At 44.5% G+C, this 26931-nt stretch overlaps 1 protein-coding gene and 1 long non-coding RNA gene across 5 annotated transcripts in view; one reads left to right on the top strand and one right to left on the bottom strand.

Annotated features, from left to right (window-relative positions):
• The window catches only part of LOC146190671 (uncharacterized), a 109804-nt gene extending 87279 nt beyond the window's left edge, over positions 1 to 22525 (top strand). For both annotated transcript variants that reach the window (XM_084601050.1, XM_084601049.1), the window contains 2 exons: positions 17497 to 17622; positions 18559 to 22525. In XM_084601050.1, coding sequence (XP_084457176.1) covers positions 17497 to 17622; positions 18559 to 19009 — 577 coding nt within the window. In that variant the 3' untranslated portion in view covers positions 19010 to 22525. The remainder of the gene's footprint in view (positions 1 to 17496; positions 17623 to 18558) is intronic.
• The window catches only part of LOC146190670 (uncharacterized), a 187457-nt gene that overhangs the window by 106572 nt on the left and 53954 nt on the right, over positions 1 to 26931 (bottom strand). For 2 of the 3 annotated variants that reach the window (XR_014706565.1, XR_014706564.1), the window contains exon 2: positions 25059 to 25317. This is a non-coding gene — a long non-coding RNA (uncharacterized LOC146190670). Of the gene's footprint in view, positions 1 to 23059; positions 23191 to 25058; positions 25318 to 26931 lie in introns of those variants that run through there. The other variant, XR_014706566.1, reaches the window with a different exon arrangement.

Genomic DNA, 26931 nt, shown 5'->3' with positions numbered 1-26931 from the left:
GTTGGCCGGCATGGTGTGAAGTTGAAATCCGGAACTATGATTGCCGAGATGAGTGGTGTGAAATAGTCGTTAAGCTAGATGCTTTTAGAGTTGTGCTGATTGCCAAGTTTAGGGGCCTTTTATAGTTGCGTCTCTGGTTTGTTGGAACGAACTGGAACTGCTACTTTCGTGTCATGTGTGTCTCGCCTAAAAAACACTACTTTTTCTGAGCCTTGAGGAGGTTAACATTAACAAATAAACCTACGAAAATAGGTAGTCTCCAAGAATGTATTGACTTCTGAGGGATAGTAGCTTCTGCTCAGCATGTATAGTAATAGTCTGAATATAAAATTAATAATTAATTCCGTGCAAAACGTATGTACACCCCTGCACAAAAGTGGGCAGACCGCGCGAAGCGCTGCAATTATTATTTTTCGGTTTAAATAGATGGACCACAATACTTTGCTTGGACAAGATGGCAAGTATGTTATACCTCTGTCACACGAGCAGATTTAATGTCATTCGAATCGAATGTCATTCGATGCATCGAATGTCATTCGGTTTCTTTCGGTGCTACACGGTAAAATATAATGTCATTCGCAAATGGTAGCAATTACGATCAGCTACAAAAATGCTGCACTTAAGGAGCATCAGTGCGCATAAAAGGCGTTTGAAATCACCGTGTAACATTTTAAAGCTGATCAAAACATTTCTGTATGATAATTCAAGCGAAAAACATTATTTTTGGCTGTGCTGTAACACTTTAGCCATAAAAATCCAAGCCAAGTATCGAGTCAACCAGAAATCCGAAATATGTAAACAAACAATATGGCTGAGAACAGCGGAGCGCGGATACACAGTTCGGAGACGCACGGAGACACGTAGAGCATGCAATTGGCGTCCAAACTGTGAGGCGCTCAGTCAAAACTTTAAATAGTTCCGAGATAAACATACGGGGAGATGCGATTACCAAGGAACACAGAGTCCAAAATGATCGTGAGTCGCTGCCATTACTGGACCACTGCTGTGACCGAGAGTAATGCCGTTCCGCGAGAGTCTGCAGTGCTAATAATTTTACTCCTAAATTAACAGGTTTTAAAACAAAACTTTAGAAATATAATTTTTAAATTTCAATGTGCGCAGAATATGTTGTTGCGTTACTTGTTTCTGCTGCGTATCTGGCGTCAAGAGTACACATTCGGTTCGCGATCGAATGCGAATGAGTTCCCCAAACTCATTCGATGAAGAATGTCATTCGAACCTAATGACATTAAATTTTCTCGTGTAGCATGGGAATAATGACATTAGATGCTAATGTCATTCGATACGAATGACATTAAATTTGCTCGTGTGACAGGGGTATTAGTGAGGCTACGTATACCCTATGCATAACTTATAAATAACCACTTCATCATCGGAAAACGCTGGCGTGCTGGTTTGTCATAACGAGTGGTCTCTCCGCACTTACTCAAGGGTGTGCACATTGCACAAGAAGATGTTATTGCGGCTATGTATTTTTTTATGATGCCAAAATTACTGCTGGTGGCTACCCTGCACTATACTGCAGCCAGGGAAGATTTAGTAGCTGTCAATATAATGTACACTCATTGGAGTTGGACAAATCTCCAGATGGATCCATCCTCTTTTTGGGTAAATGTGGGTCAGGTGTGGATTAGATTAGAAATGCGGATTAAGAACGACCGCATTACTTCCTTATATATGCCAAGATTGGCTCTTTTTTGACGTATTTCTTTTCGCTTTTTGTAGGCTGCAACAATAAGTAGAGGTAGGTGACCACGTTTCGACGGAGGTGGCGAAAGGCGAGGCGCTCGTGCACTGTGCGACGTTAACGAGCTTTAAAGAATCTCCCGTGCTCTCACTTATTCAGAACCCTGCACGAAGGCGTCCATCATAGCCTGAGTTGCTTTGGCATCATGAATCGTATTAACAAAACAAAGTAGAGAAGGAAAAAATTATGGCGAATCGGCTTCCGCTTTCCTTTCTTTTTATTACGCGGTAATAAAGGAGTAATTTAGTTATCGTAACGGCACCGACTACTCCTCATCTGGGTTAATCTAAGTCATGGCTGGACCCCTGTGTCTCTGCCTATTTTGTATTCCTGTGTCGTTAACTACTTCAACGCTCATATATTTATTTATTGTTATTTAAATTCTGTTTTCATACTGCGTAAGGTTCAGTAATGTTTTACTGATTATTTTGAACGTAGAGCGTCCAGCACTGTCTTCCATGTCCAGTACGGTGTTGTTGCAGTTGACTCACTCACGAGACTGATCAATGGAGAGAAGTAGTAGCACTTACGTTTAGTTAATCAATTCACATAACATGTAATACTTTCCGAGGATGCTGCTCTCATCGAGAAATTATTTGTCTACAAGCTTGTGAAGACTGAACGAGCTTCTGTAGGAAACATCGATGCTCTCCTTCAATCGTGTCCGGTAATTTTAACGCGCTGGACAATACAATAATAGCTAGGTGAGCTACATCCCCGTCTTCATTGCCACGGATACATTGCAGGCTGCGTGAGCGTAGAGAGCGTTTCGTGCAGGTTTGTCTCTCAAATCGAAGTTGTGAATTAGAAGTTTTAAACTCCTGTTGGTACATCCTAGAATATTAAGCCCCAAAAATGTACTCATAAATATTGGTGGGAACTTTGTATTTTGGCTAAATTACACATTTTCGCACATTTCAATATGCACCAATTTCCGAAAACGTCGCTCTGAGCATCTTTCGCACTGCTTATTTCCCGTAAATACCAATTAATCAGGCACACACGAGAGCAATGAACTTGACTTCAATGAATAGTAAAAAAATGGTAAGTGTGGAAAACATCAACGTAAGATACATTGTAACGGAGTCAGTCGGATAGGCTCAGCGGCTCTTTCAGAAAGGAGAGGCGATTAGAAAAAAATATCGCCTTGGTACGTGGTCTGAATGGCAGTTCACTTAAAGGAAATGGCGGGAATCCCCTTTCGCTACTGAAACCCTCTTAGCGTAATACTCCTCCCGAAGAAGTGAGAAGAAGGGGAAAGAAAATACGGCGTACGTACGTTGCCCCAGCAGTAGTGATGGGAGCGATGCACACTGAATATCACGCAGCTTCTGCGTCACCCCACGAAAAAAAAAAAAAAAAAGCTTCACATGCTGCGAATGGACCTTGCTGCTCACGCCGAGTTTTCTGACTCTGTATATTAGCCGGGAAATCGCGAGCATTCACAAATACTCTGAACTCGCCATATTTTGCCATTTATGGGAGAAAGCTGGGCTTATTGGTGTTTCAAGTTTGAGAACCTAATATGGCGTGAACTGTAAGGAGGAGAAAAAAAAAACGTAGCGTATTTTTTAGCGTTTCTGCAGATTGTGGAATAATATGATTTCAAGATAAAATGTGAATTGCCTCGCACGTATATGATTAGGTTTGGTTTGGTTCATGATGTTCAACCTTCCAAAGCAGCACATATGCTTAAGCACAAAAGACAAATTAATAGCAGAGTTCACTGTCATTGCTTTTGCTAATGCAGCTCGAAATATTATAAATTTGTACTTATTTTTTTAGGGTGGATATCACAGTTCGACTTGAGAGCATGCAATCTGCACATCAGGAAGGTAACACTTACAAGTTGCTTTATTGCTGCTATGTGGCATACTCCAATCAGCAATCTGGAGGAGAGCCCAGAATCCATGAAGGAGCGTACCGTACCGTCTCTCTGCGATAATGTGAAATTTAGTACTATGATCCAAACCGCCCACAGAAACATATTTTTTGCTTCTGGGAGAGGAGAAAGGTTCCTCGGTTCGCCGATTGGAATATACGTTGAGAAAAAAAGAATAGCAAATTTCTTTTGCGGGCTACTGTGACGACCTAATATTCTGCAAGCACGTATAAAAACGTCTGGCATTCGTAATGTCTTTGTCGGATCGGATAAAGAGAGCATTATACAACACTCTCACACTTATCAGTACTCCCATCTACACATATATCTGGGGCCGAATATTTATTTATATGGGGTTTGCGGAATGGCGACGTTTGGATGGACACATCAACCACGTCCGAAAAAATAAAAAGAGACTGAAAAAAATAGGTCTCTAGGCTTCATAAATTTGTACCTTATGTGGGTATTTAACTGTGACTGACGTTGCACCAACACACAGGCATCTTCTGCATTTCGCCGCCACCCAAAGCCGGCCACTGCGGTGGAGATCGAACCCTCGTCATTGCACTAAGCAGCAGGCTTCCCCAAACACTGAACCACCACGACGAGCTCATAGAGGCGACATAGGGACATACAGAATGCATAACAGCATCCACGGTGCTCTGCCAGAAATTCTTGCCCAGCCGCGTTGACTACGGGGTAGGGCTCTCAAGTACTGAGCCAGTGCACCTGGGTTTGATCCCTTCAACGACAGACACGTTTTGTTGGAGGGTAAAAGCAAGGCGCCCGTGTGATGTCCGAAGCTCTCCGCTACCGCTCACAGCTCGAATCGCTTCTGCAAGTTAAACCAAATAAACCAAACTAGAGATCTTGCTCCTACTCCCATTTTAGACGCTTCGCTCAGCTGCTCCCACGTACTGATTGACATCGCTGTCCTTTACCGCATGCTTGGCCGTGGTTAGTAGCAGTTTAGATGCCACTGTTTTATAGATTTTTTAGTTGACGCGCTGTTTAATGGTGCAGGGTTGTCGTGAAACGAGGGCACACTTTTCGAGCTCAACGTTTGTGGAATAGCCAGTTCTGTACGTCAGGGTTGCGGCCTCCTCGTTCACATTAACCGAGGGGTGGAGCCGAGGTTGTTCATTTTATATAGTGTCACTTCTCTGAAAAACAAAACAAAAAAGACAAGGGTCTCGGGAATAGCGTATCTCTTGTTTCCAATAAGCAAGTATTTTCTATATAGTTGGTTTTTGTAAGCGGGTTTAACTATTAGAAACTAAACAAGCCCTTCTGTGCAGACGAGGCACTTAATTCGCGAGCACCACGTGGAACCGGCTAAGCCATTGATGAAGTTTTGCAGCATAGACGCAGGAAGTGTTTAGAAACTGTCAACTCAAACGACCATGAAGCGACACTGACGGTGAATGCTAGAGAGGGTCATATATAGACCGTCATACATATAGAGAGCGTCATAGAGAGTCATATATTAAACGCCGCATACGCGGTCTCTGTAAAAATCCTAATCAGTGATAGAGCAGGAGCTGTCGGCTGTAATTGTAGGCGGGGCAGGTATATAGGGCTCGTTCTGCTTACGCGAGAACGACGGTAGCAGAAGCGGAGCAGTATATGCAGCGGTGGCGACTCCAGTGGTCTGCTATGGGAGGTGGAAACACAGCCCATAGAGGAGGTCGTAAGAAGAAGCGCGTGACCTGCTTTGTAGAAACAAGGGGTGGGCCTCCGCAGTGGGTGTAGAGGGCGCTTGGCTACTGATAACACGATCACGTGATTGAATTAATATTGACAGTAGCAGCCGCATTACGATGGCGCCGAAATAAAAGCCCTTGATCCCTGTGCAATACCAGCCCACATTAAGAAAATACAGTGGCTCATTTCAATCAGGAGCCCTACACTAAGGCGCTCCCCATCTTAGTGACGTTAAGCCCCATGCACCACTCCAAAAACGTCTTACAGGGTGCGCAAACTCACACTGCTTTTCACGCGCTCTATACGAAAGACCCTAGTCACAAAAGAAAAAAAAAAAGTAAGCATAGGGCGTGCGTCCTCATATGTACATGCTCGAACCACATAACAGAAGCAGCGATCGACTTACCCAGAGATATCTTAATGAAGAGTGCTGAACGGGCGCTGGAATGGCAAAAGCAACCCCCCCCCCCCCCTTCCTTTGCGTCGCCATCACTCTTGGAGCCCCTATCTCGGCTATCGGGCCCGTGCTAGGTACAAGCCGGAGTGCCATATTCTCGCAGCCCTTGAGGGATGAGAGCCCCTGGCAGTCACCGGAATCAGCGGTGCGCCAGCATCGATCCTCGCTTATCGGAAAACCATTCTTTCGCCCTCTCGTCTTCTGATCGTCGGTTTGCCACCGAACCAGTTCTCGCGGGCGACCGAACATAGATAAAAGGAAAGGGGGATAGAGTTAGAGAGAAGGGATAACACCCTCTAATGCAGATCTTGCAAGGATATATCTTTTCCTCTTCTTGGCTTCCCGTGCAATGCGTGCGAGCCGCGTTGATGAGACAAGCTTCAGCGTCAATGCTTGCAATCCTGTTACACAGAGGCAACGAAAATATCTCGACGAACCTTTAAAGGAGTTATAAACACCACCTCAATGGTGAACTATATCGATAAAACGAATAAACAAAAAGAAAAAAACGCAGCAAAAGAGCCACTCAAGCTCAACGCCTTAAAGGTGCAGATGCGGTTTTCGTATTCCCGAAGAAAGCGCTGGGGAAATACGAAGTACGGAATGTATAAAACAAAAAATACTGCATTCGCTTCTGTCATCGGTTTTCAATTCTAAATGCAGCGTATAGCTTGCACATTGTACAGTGGCTCAGACCAGTACTGACACTTCTTGCTGTTTTAGGTTTGCTTTGAACACTCATGGATTTATCGACCGTTGAGGTACCAGGTGCAGTGCTTCCTCTCCTGGATTATATTGTGTCAGAATAGAGTGCGGCCTGTGATCCCGAGCACCGAGAAGCGGCTAGCGTGCGGACTACAAACTAAAGGTCTGCAAAGTTGCACATACGTGCCCCAGAAAACCAATTATGGTTTGAAACTTTTATGGCAGAACGACGGGTTTCATAATCTGGTTGTGCACGCAAAGGAAAAGGATAGGTCATAGATACTTCATCTAGGAGCCATACTGCTGAATAGAGTTTAAGCTTGATCGTCCATATGGAACCCAAACCGCTCAAAACTACTAGAGGACTTACAGGCAATAGCTGATAGTTAACGTCGCTACTAAAGTAAATAGTAAAAGTACTGAGTGGCGACGTTATGTCTCGTATGAAAGGGACGTCCGCCAGGTGATGAGCTCTAGTCGCTAAAGGTACTTTAGCTTTACATGTGCCGTTTTTGTTATGGGCCATCATGAATCGCTGTCTAAAGGCAATAATCTTGGTCGTTCTAGCGTCCGCTATATAGTCATGGAAGTGACGTCATCAGATGTTCCAATATTTAGTCTTGCAGTATACACACAATACTCCTAGATGACCTAGGATATACCTATGCTTTTTACGACGTGCTTATTTGTCATTGAGAGTGCGCGGAATAGAAGAAATTCAATATGTTACAATGCTTCTTGGTCTAAACTCTTTCGGTATTACCTTAAAATCTCGAAATATACAGACAGGCCTGCGTCGCATAAAAACACGTCCTCTGTATGCCACCAGCTCTGAGTGCCTGCCGAATTAGGCAAGTCAAGCATTTTCTAAATAAATCAGTTAATAATATAGCTGTGAGCAAATGTATTTTCGGCGTTTTTTAGTCAGTATTTCCTTATTTGTCTTCATGTAGTATTTTTCCTGTTGATAGTTTGTGCGGTTACAAAGCGAAGCGATGAAGCGGTTTGTCAGAGTACACGCGGATTCAGTTCAGTTGTTGAAATGCGCGGTGTGCAAAAGGGCCTTAGTAAATTATTAAAATCATGAATACCGGAGCGAGCGTGAAATACCAAAAGAAAGAATTTTGAATTCTACTGTAGTCATTCAACAATATTTTGAAGCTGCAGACCGAGAGCTTTTAGAAATCTTGCAAAATTTGTTTCCCTTAATTTACAATGGTTATATTTTAAGGGATGTTATATTAGAACCTCGAAATAATTGAATATTCCCTCTAGTAGGAGCCGGTGAAAATTCAGTGGCACTAGTATTAATATTTTAACGGTCACGCGTCATTAGCATATGTATTTTAGCGGTATCTGGCGTACGGTTGACTGCCTATATAAATATCGGGCCTTAGCTTCATGAAAATGATTAACACGAGCCATCTTCAGCAGGAACATAAGAAAGCAAAGCTAAGTATACTTCCTACAATGATAAGAATTTACAGAAAGAAAAGTTAATACATTAGCGGTACACTCATTTTCTTGTTAACACTACGAACTGCTCCATGATTATAGTTTGAGAAACAGGAAGTTTAGCACTCTTTTTTATTTACCATCTATCTTTCTCGGTAGAATTACCCCCAGGCGTGCCCTAATGCCGCCATCCGTCGCCGTAGACTGTCACCGCTCCCGTGGGGGCGATTGAAACAGCTCTAATAACTGGCCGAATAAATTACTCTCACCGGGGAGAAAAAGAAGACACCAACTTCCACGTCACCGCTCCAGAAACCAAGAAATCTAGCAACAACGCCACCCACCAAACGGAAAGAAAACGTTAAAAAAAAAAAAAAGGAAGGACAAATCAAAACCGCAATTCGTTGACACAGGAAAAGTGATAGTGGCATCAAGGGAGGCGGGTACGACGAGGCATCGCGGAAGCGAATAAAAAACGAAAGATGAAGCACGCAAAAAAAAGCAGGAAGGATGCCTCCGTTCAAACCGTTCGGCCTCAAGTTAATAGCCACGGGGAAGAGCGGTGTCGCGAAGAAGTGACGTCGCATAGCCTTTCCCCTCCACGGCGGGACATCGGGCAGACCAAACTGCCAGGCAAATTTCCCCTTCTTAACGACGCCTTATTATTTCAGGCCACGTTCGGGGAATCTTTGTCTTGCTCCCCTCTACGACCGCTTGCGTCGAAGACGCGGCGGAAGGTCCCATCGGAGCCAATGAGAACGGGTACGGCGAAGCGCTGAAGTAAGAAAAAAAAAAAAAAAAACAGGAAGGAAAAGGAGGAAAAGGAAGCGTAATAAGCACGCATGAAGAAACCCGGCCTCCACGAAGCGGCTGCAAAGAAAGCGCGGCTCGCATGAAATACGTCATTTGTAATAATGTCTTCTCTGAGTGGATTCATTCGCCGGCGAAACGCAGTTCTGACGTCGTTTACGACAATGGCCACTCGCGTCACGTGTAAGCGTATAGCTTCAAGAAACAAGAAAATAGGATACAAAGGATGCCAATTAGAAAAAAAGAACAGAAGCGCCGCAGTGGGCGCTGAAGACCGATACGCCGGCTACCGCGGCAAGGGACACAACCGAGAATGGAAAGTCTTGCGGGGATTAAGAAAACGAAAAAGGGAAAATAAAACTAAACGGTGGCCGAGTGCGACGTTCTTATACAGACTTATAAAGAATCTGGTGTGTCGCCTTTTCCGCGCTGCTTCTTTTGAGGCGCTCTGTATCCGTGGTTGCGGTATGCTTTTCCATGGCGACGCATTCTGGGGGCGGTCGTACCCTTCGGAGTCTTTATTCGGTCTTCCTTTCTTCCGCGCCCCTTAGACAAAGGATCGCGTCTCGTTCTAATAGCGGGGAGCTTAATGTCTCGTCCGTGCTCCGAGCAGCAGGAGTCGAGATAGGAATGAACTGTGGTGGCGGTGGAAGTTTGGACACCGGGCGAGTCTTTGCCGTCCGAGAGACGACGGTAACGGTCCCGGGGTCGTCTCTTGCGCGATCGACGCCGTATGTAAGAACGAGCTCGTTTGCATAAAGTGGCTCGGCGCACGCCGCGTAATTTAGGGCTTTATTAGCGTTCCGCGTGAGCGCAGCGCCCTGCCTGAATGTGTAAGAGGCGGGTGAGCCAGCGGGGATGAGGCGGAGAAGGGTTTTGAGCGAGTCGTTCAGCAAGCAGCCGAGATCGAATTTGGGTAATTTAAGGAACGGCCAGTTCTTGTTCCGTTTGACTGCCGGCTCCTCCCAGTGGTGTATGATGGAGTCGCAGGGTCTAGTGTCAGATGAGCAGAACAAAATGTACTATCTAGCTCTCTTTAATGAAGGTGCTCCTTAATGTCGGTGCATCAACGTTGATGGCTTCAGTGATTACGAAAACTTGCAGGCTGCAATAAGAAGGTTGTTCTGAAAGCTTAAAAGATTGAATTTGTAGAACTGAGCTAATAGAGCGCTTTGCTGTCATCTCGCCTCACGTATACAGCGCCTTAAAACTTTCAGATGTTCTCAAAATTGTGTTGGGCGTCTTGAGTACAGGATGAAAGCAAGGCGAGATAAAAATTATGTATGTATAAGGCTGTCCTTTCAGTTGGAACATATAGAGTGTGTTGCGTCATGTATATTAGGGATTCGTTACTCATAAAGCCACTTCCAGGATGACTTTCTATCATTCTTGGATGCTCACTGCATACTGAAATAGCCAACTGAGGCTGTAAATTTAGTTTTGTGTGGAGCTGCTGAAGATGTCTTTAAGGGGGCGGTTCAGACATTCCAAAGCGTTCTTGTAAATTCCAGCTAAAATTCGACGATTGCAAGTCTCAGCGGTATTTGCCGCCGATTTGAAGGACGTAATATTGTAAACATCGTGAATTCCGTTAAACGTCATGATACACCACGCTCTTACTGCCGTTCGGTATATATAAGGATAACCCTTACCCTATACAACCGGGATTTCGCTTTCAGTCGAAGCAAGTGAAGTCTCTAATGGCGTACGTTCTTAATGCTAGGCCAATATAGAGCTGTTCGTTCTTAGAAGTCAGAACTGCAGAGACATGGTTCGTGTTTTATGATTAAGCACACGACGGTACGCCTCTAATCCTGCCCACCTACGCGATGTACACTATACGTTCCGTTAGTGTACTGCGGGAGGCTGAGAAAAGAGGCCCGTCATGCACGCTAGCATATAACAGCCAAATATGTGACGAGGGAAGGTAGGCGGAAGTTGATGAGCGGTATTTATAACCCTGCTTTGTGATAATATTACCTTCAATAACGTCCGTTTCTTCTTCTGCGACTAACATAGAGTTGTTGCATAAGGTATTCCTCTCTTTCTTTCTCCACTAGCGCAACGCGATACATTGCGAACATAGAATGACGCATACTGTTAATACGCATTCCACTACGCCTCTACATAGTGGAAGAGCGTGTCCTTCGCAGGTGGGATCATTTCATAGTCAAGATATCGATATAGACAATAAGGAATTTATTACGAAGCTTTTAGGAAGCCTGCATAGATTTCCTTGGTAGCCGTATGCTAGCGCTTGTGCCGATGGTAATGAGTCATTATTCTTTAATTACAGATTTCCTCCACTATGGGCGATTACTCAAACTCATTAGTCAGTTATACGGCTGCTGATACTAGATGATATGCTTGAATCGCCTAAACATTCCAACGTTTTACTTTACACAAATACCCTGAGAAGTACTGACCGCGCCTGTCTGTCGTGGATAAATATTGAGACTTATTTTGCCTGGAAAGTTCTCATTTTAGCGTAACGTCACAACGCTTCTCTCAGGACGCTTAAATGCACTTAGTGTATACTTTTCCATAATCAATGACCAGTGTGCATTCTCGATACATGCTATGTATTTTAAGCGACTGCCGTGCACTAAGGTGCTAGCGCTCATGGCCAAGCGTTTATTGCTCGGATAAGCGTCCTCGTTGCTTTACTGTGTTTCTCCCACAGAGAAAGTAAACGTTCAAGACGGAAGTGGAACCGTAGGTAATCCCGCAATCTCGACAACAATGCCGGAGTAAGGCGCCTTTGTCAGCGGCCGTGCAGCCCAGACGCCGCCTGAAAAGAACAGGAAAGGGAAAGAGAGTGAGAGACAAGAGATCGAAATAAACAACCCTCTTAGAAACGATCCCGGCGGTCTCCGCACGTTTTATTCCGTGGCAAGATTTGTGGGCCTTCTCTGTGCTACAGAGCAGCCGCGCGGCGAACGAACCTATAGAGTTAGCGTCGGACTCCGTCGGCCGTCAGAGCATGGGGGCATTTGGTGCACCCCATTGTGAGAGTCGGCCGAAACGTGACACGGGGCACGAGCTGAAACGCTCACTGGCGGCAGGAACGGGGCCGATTGGTGCCAGTCGATATCGGTCGCCGGCAATCTCCTCTCGCCCGGCCAGGGATTTCCACAAATTAGGCTGTTAACGTAATGGAGTGCGGTGATCTGTTCCCTACGAGAAAAAGAGGTGGAGGAGGAACAGGATAGATGGCGAGGGCATAGAGACAAGCCTTCTCTCCCCCTTCTCTCACCGAGAAAGCGCCCGCGATAAAGGTCGGCTCAAATTGTGGCCCGCAGACACCGAACGCGTTTCTAGGGGCCTCGGTTAATTTCGCTAATCAAACCCTGTTGCCTCAAGCTGCCGCCGCGCCACAGCCTCCGCTGCTTCTGCTCTTTGCGTTCCGTTGTTTTCGATCCGCTTCTTTTGTTCTTTCGTTCGCCGCTCATTAGCGGCCCGAAGAGGCCGGCATTCACTATAGTTTTAGTGGACGCAGCCTAATTTCGCTGATGACGCTCACATGAAAAACAAAAGCAAAACATTTAAGCAATGATAGACACACGGTGCGGCTAAATAACTGACGTCGTTGGCAGCAAGCAATAATTCAAACTTGAGTCCTATCCGTTTCTATACTCAATGAAAGGCAGCTGCTCTGCACGTATATGTTACGGTCGCTATTCATGTTCTCTAGATTCGCCAGCTTTCTTCGTAGACAGTGATAGAAAATACAGTCATAAGGTATTATCTACAGCTTTTATTTTTTTTTCTCCTTTGGGGGAGTGCTTCATCAATTCGCCACCAACCCTCAGAGCTTGCGTTGTACGAAGTCTACTTTTGACGAGTTTAAGTTAAGTGGCACTGTTAGCCACCTTCACTGAAAAAGAAATGAAAATGGATAGTTCTCATGTGGAATATAGGAATGACAAATAAGGATACAATCATCATGCACAGCCTTTGTCAAAAGTTTAGAGCCCAGAGGGTCTGCTTTCAAGCCGTATATTATGACTTCTTTAACAATCGTGGATGTCCTAGCCATTGGAGAGAACAGGACAAAACATCTTCTTGCCTTCAGCAAGTTTGGAAACCTGGGAATGTATTCTGAGTCGCATAATATGGTTCAGCAGTAGACCCCCTGGGCTCTAAACTTTCGACAGAGGCTGTACGCTGAGCTGGAAGTAGCGAGAGCCAGAAAGAGGACACACACACACACACACACACACACACACACACACACACACACACACACACACACACACACACACACACACACACACACACACACACACACACACACACACACACACACACACACACACACACACACACACACACACACACACACACACACACACACACACACACACACACACACACACACACACACACACACACACACACACACACACACACACACACACACACACACACACACACACACACACACACACACACACACACACACACACACACACACACACACACACACACACACACACACACACACACACACACACACACACACACACACACACACACACACACACACACACACACACACACACACACACACACACACACACACACACACACACACACACACACACACACACACACACACACACACACACACACACACACACACACACACACACACACACACACACACACACACACACACACACACACACACACACACACACACACACACACACACACACACACACACACACACACACACACACACACACACACACACACACACACACACACACACACACACACACACACACACACACACACACACACACACACACACACACACACACACACACACACACACACACACACACACACACACACACACACACACACACACACACACACACACACACACACACACACACACACACACACACACACACACACACAAAAGAACTCAGATGAAATGACGATTTAAGTTCGCCTGTCTCCTCAAAGGTACGCAATAATTTTATCCGTTTTCTTCGAGTTAAGAGTTGCACACTGCATAAATCTGCGTAGTAGATCGCTTCAAAATTAGCCTATAAAACGACGAGCTTGAAGAAAGCATTCGTTTCCACCGCGAAGATCTATGCTCGACACTCTGGGCTCCATACGGCGTTAGACATCTTCATTCAAAACTGAGCTTGTCAGGCCCCCAGGTGTTGGAAGACTTAGTGTTGTCACCAGTAGCAGTTCAAGAACATTTGAGAGAGCCATTACGGATGTGAGCCTATTTATTTCCTCTACCAGCGTAATGATCTCTGAATGCTTCAGCGAGGCGACGTAGACCACAAGGCCGTACACCTGGACGGTGATTCAATATTCACACCATGCTGATATCCAGCCTCAAGATATCTTCGCAAAAGTTTACTTCTGCGCATCATATCATCATATACTACTCCTGGAGGGCACATCTGCATCTCGAGATGATGTAGGGAATTTTGTACGCCTGAAGGAATATCATACTAGAGCAACAGCTAAAGGAAAATAACTGATATGTTAAATGACCAACGTATGGGGCGAAGCAGGCCAAACGTGACTCTAAAAGATAATGTTGATTGTCATCTTGCATGCCTGTATTATGAAAATCTACGTCCTAGTAATGCATTCAAAAAAAGTAGTTTTTTTTTTTTTTTTTTTGCATGTTCATACGTATTAAAGTATTAAAGAGACCAGATCAGGTTATTTTTTTCCTTAGTAACTTGAGTGCTGCCAGCAGAGATCAAGGCTAGATACTGCGCTTTAAATGCACTTTAACATGATTTTTGCAAACTCATTATCTTAAAGAGCTTGTTTCAACGCGATACAGGTAAACGCTGCATTCTACAGAAACTACGGCGTTGTCGGCCTTGCGAGCGAAGCACAAACTATATGTCCAATATTGGGAGCATGCTGGCTATGCACTGGTCCGTATACCAGTGGATTGTCAACACGCTCCAATAATGGACCAATGCATGGTTCGTGCTGCCTGGGTGCCAGGTGGAAGTTGGCGGCTGATGGGGCCGAGCATCCATTCGCCCGTGGATTGTGTGACGTATGGGGACCACGTGGTATCAAGAATTTGGGAGGAGCTGTCACCACGAGTTGCTCATTTGAGATGGAAGAGTCGGATAAGAACCAGCTTTCAAAGGCTCTTGGCTGTTAAGTCAGACACGCCACGCCTATAGGACGCACATATACATCCGAACATTTTGGTTAAAGCGGGGCTTAATGCCTACGTCCGTTGGACGCTTACAACCAGTAGTGGCTAAGCTTAGGACTGTATGGCAATAAAAGTATGCGAGTTATTGGAGGCACAGATGAACAAATGGTAATTACGTGAGCAGAGATTACATGTAGGCGAGCAAAGAACCGTATTGGAGCCGCACAGGGGAGTCATTGAAGCTATGATGTCTTACCCTTGGAGTAGGAGTTTAAGCGTCCCTGTTATTATTTATTTCTGATTTTCTTTTTCTAGTAACTTGAACAGACCTCGGCCCGCAGAAGTTTCTTCACCTTATTTCCTCGCAGGCTCTCAGGCACCAAATTAGGCAACGAGCTTGCCTCAGCAGGATTTTGGCTGAATATTACTTACGTTCATTCACTAACGCATCATTCTAGCGCTTCCTTAGCCTTCTTATTCGAATTATTCGTTTCTGAAAAAATCAGAAATGAACCATCGTCGCTATAATTTAACCAGTAATTTTCGTATCTCCATTACTTTCGCCTGCAGTGTCACCGTGTCTTTCAATCTTATGTAGAACATCATCGATTAACAGGCTACAGCCCTTTATGGTTTGTTTCTTTTAAATATGCATATGGCTTTTATCTCAAAAAGAAACTTGAAAGCAAATTGAAATCAGCGAGTAAAATTAGAAAGCGTACCGACAAAAAGCCTCTCCGTCGGAAGGTAACGATCGCAACTTGAAAACAAAAATTTTGCCGTGCAGAACGTAGTAAGGAAGGCATAGGGTGCTTTATCTTTCCAGAACATCATGAGCGTTATGAGGGCAGGAAGATATTGACAAAAGAAAAAAAAATGCAACGAGCGAAAATGACATAAATGTAAGGACTTGATGGTGCTTTAAGGGCGCCTTTTGACACAAATCGTACTCGTGGAATAAACGGTCCAAAAAGAGCGCTCGAAAGATTGCAGATATTTGTTGCGAGGGCTTATGATAATTAAAGAGGTGCTCGAAATAATTGCAAAATAATAATGACAGGGAGAAGAGCAAAATGAAGAACGCAGCAAGAAACGAGGCGCTTCCCTAACCGAGGGGAAACGAGCTATGGCGAGCGGGCGATATAGAGCGGAGTTTGAGCAAGAATATACGCCGCCATCTCATTTTTTATTACATTTGAGCGCTCTCTCTCAGAAGCGTTCATCACGACGGCTTGTTCTCCTTCGTGGCTGTTTGGTTGTTGAATGAGATTCTTGTTTGTTCGGTGGCTAATTATTAAATGTGGCGCGTTCATTTGCTTCTTGAGTGGCCGAGAGAGTTTCGATCTTGCTATGTCGCGAACGCATTTCACTCTTTAATTTCCTCTCCGGGATTTTTTTTTTGTTTTCTTTTATATTCCTAGAGGAACGAACCTGGTGCCGCTACGGAGCCCTGCATTAGCGAAACGATTTCGACTTATCGCGAAATCTAATTAAACAGGGCACTCATTTATTATTGCACTTTTGCACACGTGCTTTGCGCCCAGCCTGCCGTCGAAGCTACGTCGAATCGTTTCATTTTTTTAGAGGAGAGAGCACGGGGGGGGGGGGGGGGGGGGGGGGGGGAAAGAAGCGCCGTCTCATTTTTATGTTGGAGCGTCGATCGTAGAAACCGCGAGATAATTTGATTCTCGTTATAGCTGTTTGCCTCGGTCCATGTGGCGAGGTTCTTCTGTTAACACATTTGATTTTAATGGAAGGTCCTATTTTGCACCCGGCACTTGTATCTCTTTCGTCTTCTCATCTCCAAGGTGGGCGTAATTATGAATCGGTATTACATTCAAAAGCTATATATGCCTGAGATCAAATTACGGGGATAATGTACGGATAAAGCGTGTAACTCTCAGGACAAGAGACCCCGGCAAACTTTTGCCAAGAATGCTGTTCCGAGGTTTCACGACCATTTTATTTATATGTGCAGGAAGCTTCTTTTTTTGTAACTTTTTTTTTTTCTGCCAGCTGAGATCTTTTTCTCTTGAAAGAGTGGTATGGCAGGGCGGCGTCGTGCAAGAAGTTCGGAGATTACTTTACTTTAATGAGATCTCGAGTGTACTCTTTTCTCCATTCTTGAGGACATGATGCGATTTTTCTTGAATGTGTTGCACAATGCATGCTTTGTCCTGCGCTGTGAAGTCCGAGCAATGTCGTATATATCTTTGCATAACGACAGCCGCGAAGGGAAGTTTTCTTAGGGTGAAGCAATTCGTGACCGGGAATCCATACTAACTTGTCTAGGGTGTGGTATCCAGGTGAGCATGCACGACGGAGAACACGCGGGTCTAAAATGCTGGCGGTGATTCCGACGAACCGGCTTCTGAGCGTTTTGTTGTTGAGAGCGTGTACAATTAGAAGCTTGAGAAAATGAGTGTTGGCAGAATAGCCTGCCATGAAATATTCTGCTGCGTGATGGTGATGTGGCGACACGAATGGCTGATGTTATGGCTATTCGCACTGGGGTATTTACGAACGCTGCTCGTTCTCTCATTTTCTAGGTTATTCGGCACTACCGGGTTGTGCTCGGCGTGCAACAAGACCATCCCAGCCTTTGAGATGGTCATGAGAGCACGCGGCAACGTCTATCACCTGGAGTGCTTCGCCTGCCAGCAGTGCAATCATAGGTGAGCGTAGGAAAAAAAAAAAAGAATTTGATGCGAAGTGTTCCGTGAGTGTTGCCTTCAGATTTTAATGCCGTAATCACGAAGGCGTGGTGCGGCATCCGTGAAAGTTGCTTATATTGCTATGCAGTAGACTGATTGTGTTTGTGGATTTCTTAATGCTGTATGATGCACATTAGCACGAGATCGGCGTGATGCCTATTAGGAATTTCAATCTGCGGTATGTTATGAAAATCATGGAGATTCCTAAAATCAACATAATACCGATACCGCAAAAACTAAACGGGAAAAAGAAAGAACGAATAAGATGTAGCTTTAAAACTGCCTCTAGCTTGCTTAGCATTATTCTTATCTCTCACGCGTGGTAACTGCACTTTGAAAGCAAAGTTCATTGAATCGACTATTAATATTTTGCTTTATATACATTTCATGAATGTTCCTTGCTAGCCCGTTTATGACTGCACTTGTCTGTCGCGTGCGAGATGCGCACGCGGAGCAAATAAAGGGCAGTCTGATGCGGCAGCCTGGTTCGAGGAAGAGCCGGGATTTTTTGATAATTACCTCCCAGTTCTGTGTCGTTATATGCTCTTCGGCACTGAATGATCAGAAGGCTTGATCGCTCGACCATGACGGCTAGCGTTGGAATAGACTCTAAAGAAAAGAACCTTCGTGCTATGGATCCAACAACCTGCTTTGGCGGCACTCCAAGCCACCATTACGATGTTGAAAATGCAAAGTCTCCCCCTTAGATTTCCTCTCGCATATTCCCCTCGAACGTGTTCGGGCTCCTATTACACCACTACACCTAGCGTTTAACCCAGTAAGTTTGGTGTCGCCAGGCAAGAGTCCTTCTCGAGAATAGTATATTCGTACTGTGGTAATACGCATTGCATCTATGCATAAAGCAGGAGCAATCAAACGTGCTAATTGTGCTCGCAGGTTCTGCGTGGGTGACCGCTTCTACCTGCACGAGAATCGCATCCTTTGCGAGTACGACTACGAGGAGCGAATGATCTTCGCTAACATGCCGTACTTCGGCGGCGCCGGCGGCGCGGGGATGCCTGGGGCAGGTGGTCCCCCTCCCATGGGGGGACTTAACCACCACCACGGGCCGCCCGGCGCAGTAGCCGGCGGTCTCGGGGGCCAGCCCAAACGGTTGCCCGGACAGACACCGCCTGTGCCGGGTCCCCCGATGACTGCCGGCGCAGGTGGCCAACAGGTATCCGGCTCATCGGGGACGGCCCCCATGCCCAACGGCACCACGGGTCATCATATTGCCGACGGCAGCGAGCATCTTCCGGGACACCCCGGGGGTCACCCGTCGGCTCATCCCGGAGGTCCCTACGGGAGCCAGCCATCCGGCACGGAGCCAATGCTCGAAGCCAAGTAGTGAACGGACAACGGTGCCGTCTAGCGGGAGTGTCACTTGTGTGCGGCTAGGGTGCGGCGGAAAGGCAGGGTCGGGAAATTCGAAACTTTCCGTAGTTCTGCTTTGTACAGAGTCACGCTCGCTTGCCTTGGAGGTATGGTTCGTCTTGGAACACTCCCGCACGCGCAGAGAATGGAACACCTGTGCCACTCCGTTACATCCGTACAATCTACTTTGGTCACGTTTCGGCGTAGCGTGATGGCTGAGAGCTAAAGGTACACGTTGCGACACGATTGCAGAACTTCAGTTTTGGGTGCCGTATCCTACGATATACTGGGTCATTATTTGTCTGATACTGGGTCATCATTTGTCTGCGCTGCAGTTTTGAAGGTTAAGCACCGTCATTCCAATATTATCCCACTTCTTATCAGCGCATTCGACAAATTAAGCTTGATATTGGCTTTGACGCTATATAAAAGCGCTCAGTATTGCTAGGAACGTGTATTCCGTACACATATCACGAGCCCGCATGGCAATCATCTGCAGACGCTAAGACCTCGCTCCTTAGTTTCCTTCAGTATTAAGTCGCGACTTAACTTGTCATTCTGCTCCATTCGCCAAACATAATTTCTGATATTTAGGGAGCCAACAGATTGTTATATATTGCAACTTTGCGCTCAATCTCTATACCTGATTCCAGAAACTACCAAGCACACAAAATATGACTTCGAAGAATAAGCGTTCAAATTTTGCAATCCCTGCTTTTGAAGAAGCCATTTTAGTCCCTCGTGCAGAACCAGTTCACGGGGAGTGAATTCTGACCATGTCAACGCATTCAGGGCTTAGCTTATATTACTGCTACTTTTTGGTGGCTGTTGTTCAAGCCTGGCTACATCGCTACCAGTTTAATTTTAAAATCTTTCCACTTGTATAGTATTTTGCTCGGATTTGTCTCATGATGGCGTTCTTTTTGTTTGCTGCATAAATACCTTATTCAATGATATGTATGCCGGCCGAAGTTAATTTGGTTCATTTTTGTGTTGTATCACACCTGTACTGCATCACAAGCACTTCAACAAATTCTTTTTTTTTTTCGTTTGGATAGAATTTCATAACGAACGCGCGTTTTTTATAACATACATTTTTTCGTTCTTTTTTTTTTGTCTGCTATGCTTTTGTTTTGTTTGAGTTCTTGTACATTTATGTTGTTGTTGATTTACCTTAAGCGATCAAGGACTGCCCTTGTCATTTAAAACATTCGTACACCTGTCTGCCGCTTCTTTCTATCGTTATTCATTCTGTTTTCTTTTTCTAAATAGTCGATAATGTCTGTATGGCTCTTCTTTCCGTCGTTACGTTTCCTGTGATCTTTTTTTCAAAATAGTCGATATGTTTTTATTTTCGGTTTATTTACTCTCAGTGCATTAGAGTAAAATATGAAGTCTCTCCCTGTGCAATGCGTGGCTTTACGTATCCGCAATAGCCGCGACTGATACCAACGGGCTGATTCAAGACCACGAAAAGCAAGCGAGAAAGCAGATCCACGCTTCTCCCAAATTCGTTAGGTATGACCGAAATGAAGGGCCAAGATTTCAAAACTCAACAACAAGCCCAGCTGCAAGTAGTGCCGTGTACACACGGTCTACATCCTATTTCAGTTCGATGCGGCCACATCCCGCACTGGACCATTTTCTTTCTCTTTTTCACCGTTAGTGCATAATACGTAGTGACTGACTTGTTGGTTCATGATAGAGAGAAATACAGCGCAATAATAACAAAGGCAAGTAACACGGACGCACAGGCGCTGAAAAACCACACTGTTTATAGAATTGCACTGACTTGCGACTAGTCCAAACGCAATACAGCCAAAAGCAACAGCAGCCAACTCACGCAACCATTCATGGCATGTTTATTTTGTTGCTCAAGCCTCTTCCCTCCAATCTAAAACACGTTCATCGTAGGTGGTAAAAACCGCAGCTGTGTTTCACTCAGGTGCACGGACGGCGTGCTGACCCACTTATCAAGGAATTTTGAAATGTCCCGACTTTCTGCTATCACTCCTGTGGTGGTCATAGCACTTGCGCCCGTTTTACTTTTCCTGTTACAACGTTACTACTGCACTGTATTCCTCTGCCCCGTTAGTGCACTCAATAATATTTTTCTGTCAGTTAACAACTTCTCAGTGTAAATCTTATGATCATATTTCGGGAATACATGGACATTAACTGCGTGGTATGACTTACTTTTGCCTTAAGTTATGAAAAGCACGCCGACAATTTATTGAGCTGCCAGCGAACATAGCGGCGCATATAGAACTACCCGGTTAATTAAGCCAGTTTTTCTTTTATTTATTAATTCATTATTTGAACGAAGAGAAATTATTTCAAAATATTATAACAAAAAAAAACAAAGAAAGAAACGGAACGCATCGGCCAATATTTTCTCTGTGAACTGCATTGAAGACTTACAAAATTGAAACCTAACTTTATATTTTTGTTCTTTTTTCTTTCTAAATTCTTGTGATGCACCCTTCATGTTCACATTAGCAGTGTAAATTCTTGCTCAATATTTTTCGAGACGTGCTATTTCCTTACCAGTGTGGCACAGTAATAAAAAATGGTCTTCACTTTCAAAACTCAGTTTTTTTCGGAGCTAAAACAGGTAGTATAAACTGTTTTATATGGTTTCTCCACGAAGAATTTATCAGAGTACGAACGTAAGCTAAGAGATGGTCACGGCAATTTCGAACCTAATCCATCTGAGAATACTGTCGCTATACAGACCAACCACTTGCCTGAGTTATCAAGCACATATGTTTTTGCATCTCTGTTTGCGAGATTCTCTAGTCGCCAAGGCAAAGGGTGAACTGAACTAGACTGCTTGGATATCTGAGCACTAAAATGCGTTGTGCTGAGTTCTCTTTGCAATTTTTTTTTAGTGTTTGCTTGTTTGCTATTAAATGATTACAGGAAAGTCAATTTAGTAAGCAGTGCTCTATGGTTCTTCATGAGAAAGTAACTGCTAATTACTGTGTGTAGTGTCCATGTGGAACGCTGTGTTGGGCCTATGAACTGTAGGTCTAGCGCTGAATTTATTTGTGGGGATGATTACCGGTAATTGAAACTTTGAACATGTAAATAGACGTGAAAGGTGTTTTTCGTGTTCCTTGCATCGCTTGTTAAGTTTCTGCTGCTATTTGCAAGTTTCCGTTGTATTAGCTCACTTTGACCGTTGTTGTAAAAATTGCGCGTGGTGGGGGACGTTGTGTTCGCTACGTCTCACTGGTCATTAAATGATGGTCACTTCCCTCAACACTTGTCCTCTCGTCGTCATGTACGCTAGTCATAAAACGTGAAAAGAAGGAGAACAATGACAATGGTGTAATGTTCCGTTCGGATAAGTGACTGGAAACAACATAAATCAAACGCCTTTCCGCGACACCACTGTAATTATACTCGGTTCTGTAACATACTGAGAGCAAGGTCTTCGGGCCAATAAAATATACTCGTTTCACCAAAGGTGTACCGAGTGAGCTTTACTAAGGCCTTTGTGTCGTTGTTTGTTTCTTCGTTTTTGTTGTATGTGACTGTCGTTGCCCCTCTTAGAAGCCTGATGTAAGCAATGCCCTTTCGTGTGATAGGTCGAATGGCTTAAATCAATACTTGTCCATTAGCGCAACCTAATACCATGGGTTATTGTCGTCTCATCCTGGATGCATTGTCTTTTTCTAAGCAGGAGTTCTTGTTTCGCCGAGAAGCTGAACCTGCTTCATTAGGGGGACGCTGATGTCCTTCTTGGCGGAGTGAAAACAGTGCCGACATCAAAGAACGGTGTTATCTTACGGAAGGTCGGAAAAAGCACTTTCCTGTTGTCCCCAGCAGGGACCGGCAGGAGAATAACAAGCACTTGTGGTAGTGAATTTTAGTGTATCAAAGAGCACAAGATTCCCTTTCTGTGTCCTACTGTGTCTTGATTTCTTGTGATGTTCGCCCTCTCAATTAATCCCAAATTTAGATCACGTCTGATTTAGATAGCGATCGTTTGTAGCAGGGCAACCGAGGAGCGGGCACTGTTTCACTAATTTTCAGACTGAGTACTCACAATTGTGGTTTGGCTTAGCCAAGGCAGAAACGCAGAGCTCAGTTAAGAAGAACCGTGTAATAAAGCTGGCTGATCGGGCTTCCTTCCTCATTCTGCTCATGCTTCAAAAAAAAAAAACAAAAAAAAAAACAAATAAAAAAACGAGTCAGAGTGAGAACGAAAACCGGTAAAGACCATCACTCGTACATAACATCGATGTATGAGTCGAGACTTACGCACAATATCGAGCATGTCAACCTTAATAAAACAATAACCGACCTTTCAGTTCGGACTCAAGTTCTTGGCTAGAAACTGGTAGTGAAAGCGTCGTTCACCGCGAAATATTCAAGACTGTCGAGGAGAGTCAGTTCTCGTAAGATTGCGCGACGTTACACGGATAGTGGATGCTCTGCTTCGTACAAAATGTTCGTGCTAGAATTCTACAGTATATACGCGTTTTCAGAGAGCATATAGCCAATTACTGTTCGATGTCCCCTATGCACTTACTCGGCCGGACGTTATCACTAGATGCTTTGACGCTTTCGAGGGGCCACGGTCTCGATTTCTGCTGCGATGGCAGCATTTCGGTCAAAGCGCCAATGAAACGTTTAAGTGCGCGATTACTTATATATGTCTGTGCGTGTTACATCATTACTACGTGGGCCCTTTCAGTACATCATGTTTTAAGCCTTATTTCACAATTATCGCACGCGAAAAAAACAAAACTGATATACCTGGCAGAAAAACTGACCCACGAGGTGTATCATTAATATGCCCTATGGGGCTAGTTGGTGCGTACAGGCTTCTTTTAGCTCGAATAGAACGATACAGAAACAGAAAATATAGACAGGACAGGAGTTGGACGTGTTGTGCAGGGTGTAGAAATGTCGCATTTACAGTTTTCTCTCCGCAAGCTCAACTTGGTGTACAACGGCAGCATCCGGCTACTTTAATTAGTGCGCTTATGCGTTTGCTCCGTTTGCCTATAATTTTGCGGGCGTGCATGCAGGAACATGCACGAAGCGAATGCGTCTATGCTCGTGTCGAGCAGTTGCTTGATGCCATCACCTGCCCTGCCTAAGTTCAGGTAAGTGCGCTGTCTGATAACGCTTATCGGTTCCTAACCTTTTGTACTATACAATTTGCAGAAGTAAAGGGGGCAGTACAGGGTGTAGGTTTATTGACTGATTTCAGTGAGTAGGAAAGAAGGATGTCATGATAACGGCTCACCTTCGAAATGACGACACTCAAAGAAGCAATTCTAGCAAATCTTGCTTCCCGTGCGAATTGAGCTGACAGCGTGTTCAGTAAAGTCGAAAGTTAGTGTTCATTATTTTGTAAATATAAACAAGTTGTCTTCGGAAAAATGAGAGACGGGTTGCTGGCTCACTTCGGGCGGACACCTTGACCTCGTCGTGGCTGGAAGGGATCAAACAGGGAGTAAAAGAAAGAAGGGAGAGAGAAGCGCCGCAATGCCGAGCCCCGAATAAATTTCGACCGCCCCTGAGAGCTCTCACAGTGACTCTGAACTACGCAGTCGTTGGGTTTGCAAATAAACAACAGCGTGCTGTGCGATGTGAGAGCACAGTGGAGGACCCCAGACGGTCTAAATGCCTAAGATGCTATACACTTAGTTCTCCCTTCCTTTTTTTACTCCCTGCTTGGTCCCTTCACGCATGGCGCAGTTCAGTTATCAAACGAGAATTCAGAAAGTCGTTCACCAAATAGTAGCACCTCGAAAAAGGTGAGATAAGGTGGAAGCACTAATAAACACCTCAAGGCGGAAAGGCGCTCACAGCTATAAAAACAAAATCACACCGCATCCATTGCGGAGACTGGTCGTAAGAAAGAAAGAAAAAAGAAAGAAAAGAAAAGAAAGAAAAGAAAAGAAAGAAAAGAAGCATGCATGCTCATGAACACAATTGTTTTTAATGTTAGTTGTTCAGTCTTGACTACTCGGCGGCAAAGCAGTTAGTGTACAATCACATACCTTCTAGAAGGTTCGCAGGGCGACACGTGATGAAAGTCTACTCTGCTTTTCCGAAGTTTAAGGAACGTTGGGAACGTGTTTGTCAATCCTTCGTTCCAGGCAAAGTTTTAATTTTCGGCAGTCTATGGCTCTCCCGATGCCCTTTCGGCAGCAGAATAATTATTGCTGCGTCTTGGCGTTGAAAGTGAGGCGTTTCTTCTCGCCACCAAAATCCAACTCTTGAAGTTCTGGACGACTCACATCTGTGACTGATCGCCACCTGCACGACAGCAGCACAGTCCAACTTTAGTCAGAGATACGGATGCGTAAGAAAAAAGCGTGTGACATCATCGCCGGTTCGGGCTATTGGAAAGCAACATTAGCATACAAGCCTTATTACTTCTCGCGATAGCAGGAACCTGCTCTGTTATAAAAATTGCTCGGAAGTTTATTATCTTGAAACTTTAACGAGAAAAATACTGCAACTACTTTCAGCTGACAGAAGTCGCACCGTGCACTTCTCTTGCGACACATGGATATGTTATGTGAAAATAAAGAAAAGAAAAGAAAGAAGAAAAGATCCGCTTTTACAAGGCTCTGATCTCATCAATTAGGAGTCCAGCACAAAATAGGCCACTAGGCACAAAACGATTAATGGCTTGCATTTCTTTTATCGGAATTCAATTGCATGTAGGAATTGAGGTCAGGTGATGTCAAATACAACACAAAAGTTACATATTCTCGGTAATTGAGAAAACGATATGTAATACATACATGGCTAGCGAGGCCTATTCCGGTTCGGTGAGAATAAATGTTTACGTAAAATTCGTGTCGTATTCATTTATAACGGGGACAAAAATATATCGTGCGCCATTATGGTGTAGAAATCATAGTTTTAAGCATAGAATTTTTCACCGAAGCTTTCCGATAGCGAGTGCGATGCAATCTTAAGTCTAGTAAAAACAAATACTGCGCCTTAAAGCCACCAATTGAGCAAAGAGGACTGACATCGGCTTAGCTTCATTAATTCGTTAAGTCTCTTGCGCAATTCCATCTTTTAGTGGCAGACAAAAACTAAGAAATTTTATAACTCATCATCCCTTTCCGTTCCTCTTCGTAACCAGTCTATGTTTAGTTATTCTTTTTTTAAAAGGGACACGTGGATGATGCCAGCCAGTAAAACTTTGGTTCAATTACTAGACGCCTTGATGAGTGCTCCAAAAGTTCCTCGCACTAAGAAGCGAAATATGGGGAACTCGGATGTTTGCGTAAAACATATTTTCAAATCAGGCATTAATTTAAACGTCGTTTCGTTCCAGAGAATTCAAAACGCTTTTACGGTGCCGCGAGCCAAATTAGTTTCGACGGAAATGAACAGGCGAACCTCGTCTCATAGCAGCAAAAGAAGACTCTTAGGACAAAACAGGAAAAACACTTCAAGAAAAAGATACGGAACAGTCGAATCAAAAATTAAAACTGACGCGGATGACAAAATGCTTCCCCTTCAAACCTAAAAACAAAACAAAACAAAACATAAAAAAGAGATACCGAAGGACGGCATAAAGTGGAGCCGTCGTATAGTACGAGTGCTTTGCATGGCAATCGGACAAAGGATATAAAATCACAGCGCTACGCTCAGAAAACGAAGGAAACGGGGAAGGAGCAAATTTTTTTGGAAAAGGAACAATATGCGAAGGGCGCAAAAAAAAAAAAAAAAAGAAAGAAAAGAAAACCTGTTTCGCCACATAAGCTATAGCGAGTGCGTTAAAACCAAAGTACTAGCCCCGAGTTGATGTCTTTCTAAAACAGGCTTGATAGAAAATTACTGTCTCCATGCATCCCCCCCCCCCCCCTTTTCTTTTTCTATATCTTTACTTTTATTGCAGCGGTGTTT

This window comes from Amblyomma maculatum, chromosome 4, assembly GCF_055883805.1.
Source record: "Amblyomma maculatum isolate TAMU_Amacu chromosome 4, ASM5588380v1, whole genome shotgun sequence".
NCBI classification, from domain to species: domain Eukaryota; kingdom Metazoa; phylum Arthropoda; class Arachnida; order Ixodida; family Ixodidae; genus Amblyomma; species Amblyomma maculatum.
Note: the sequence above shows the minus strand (reverse complement) of the source record. Positions and strands in the feature narration are given on the sequence as shown.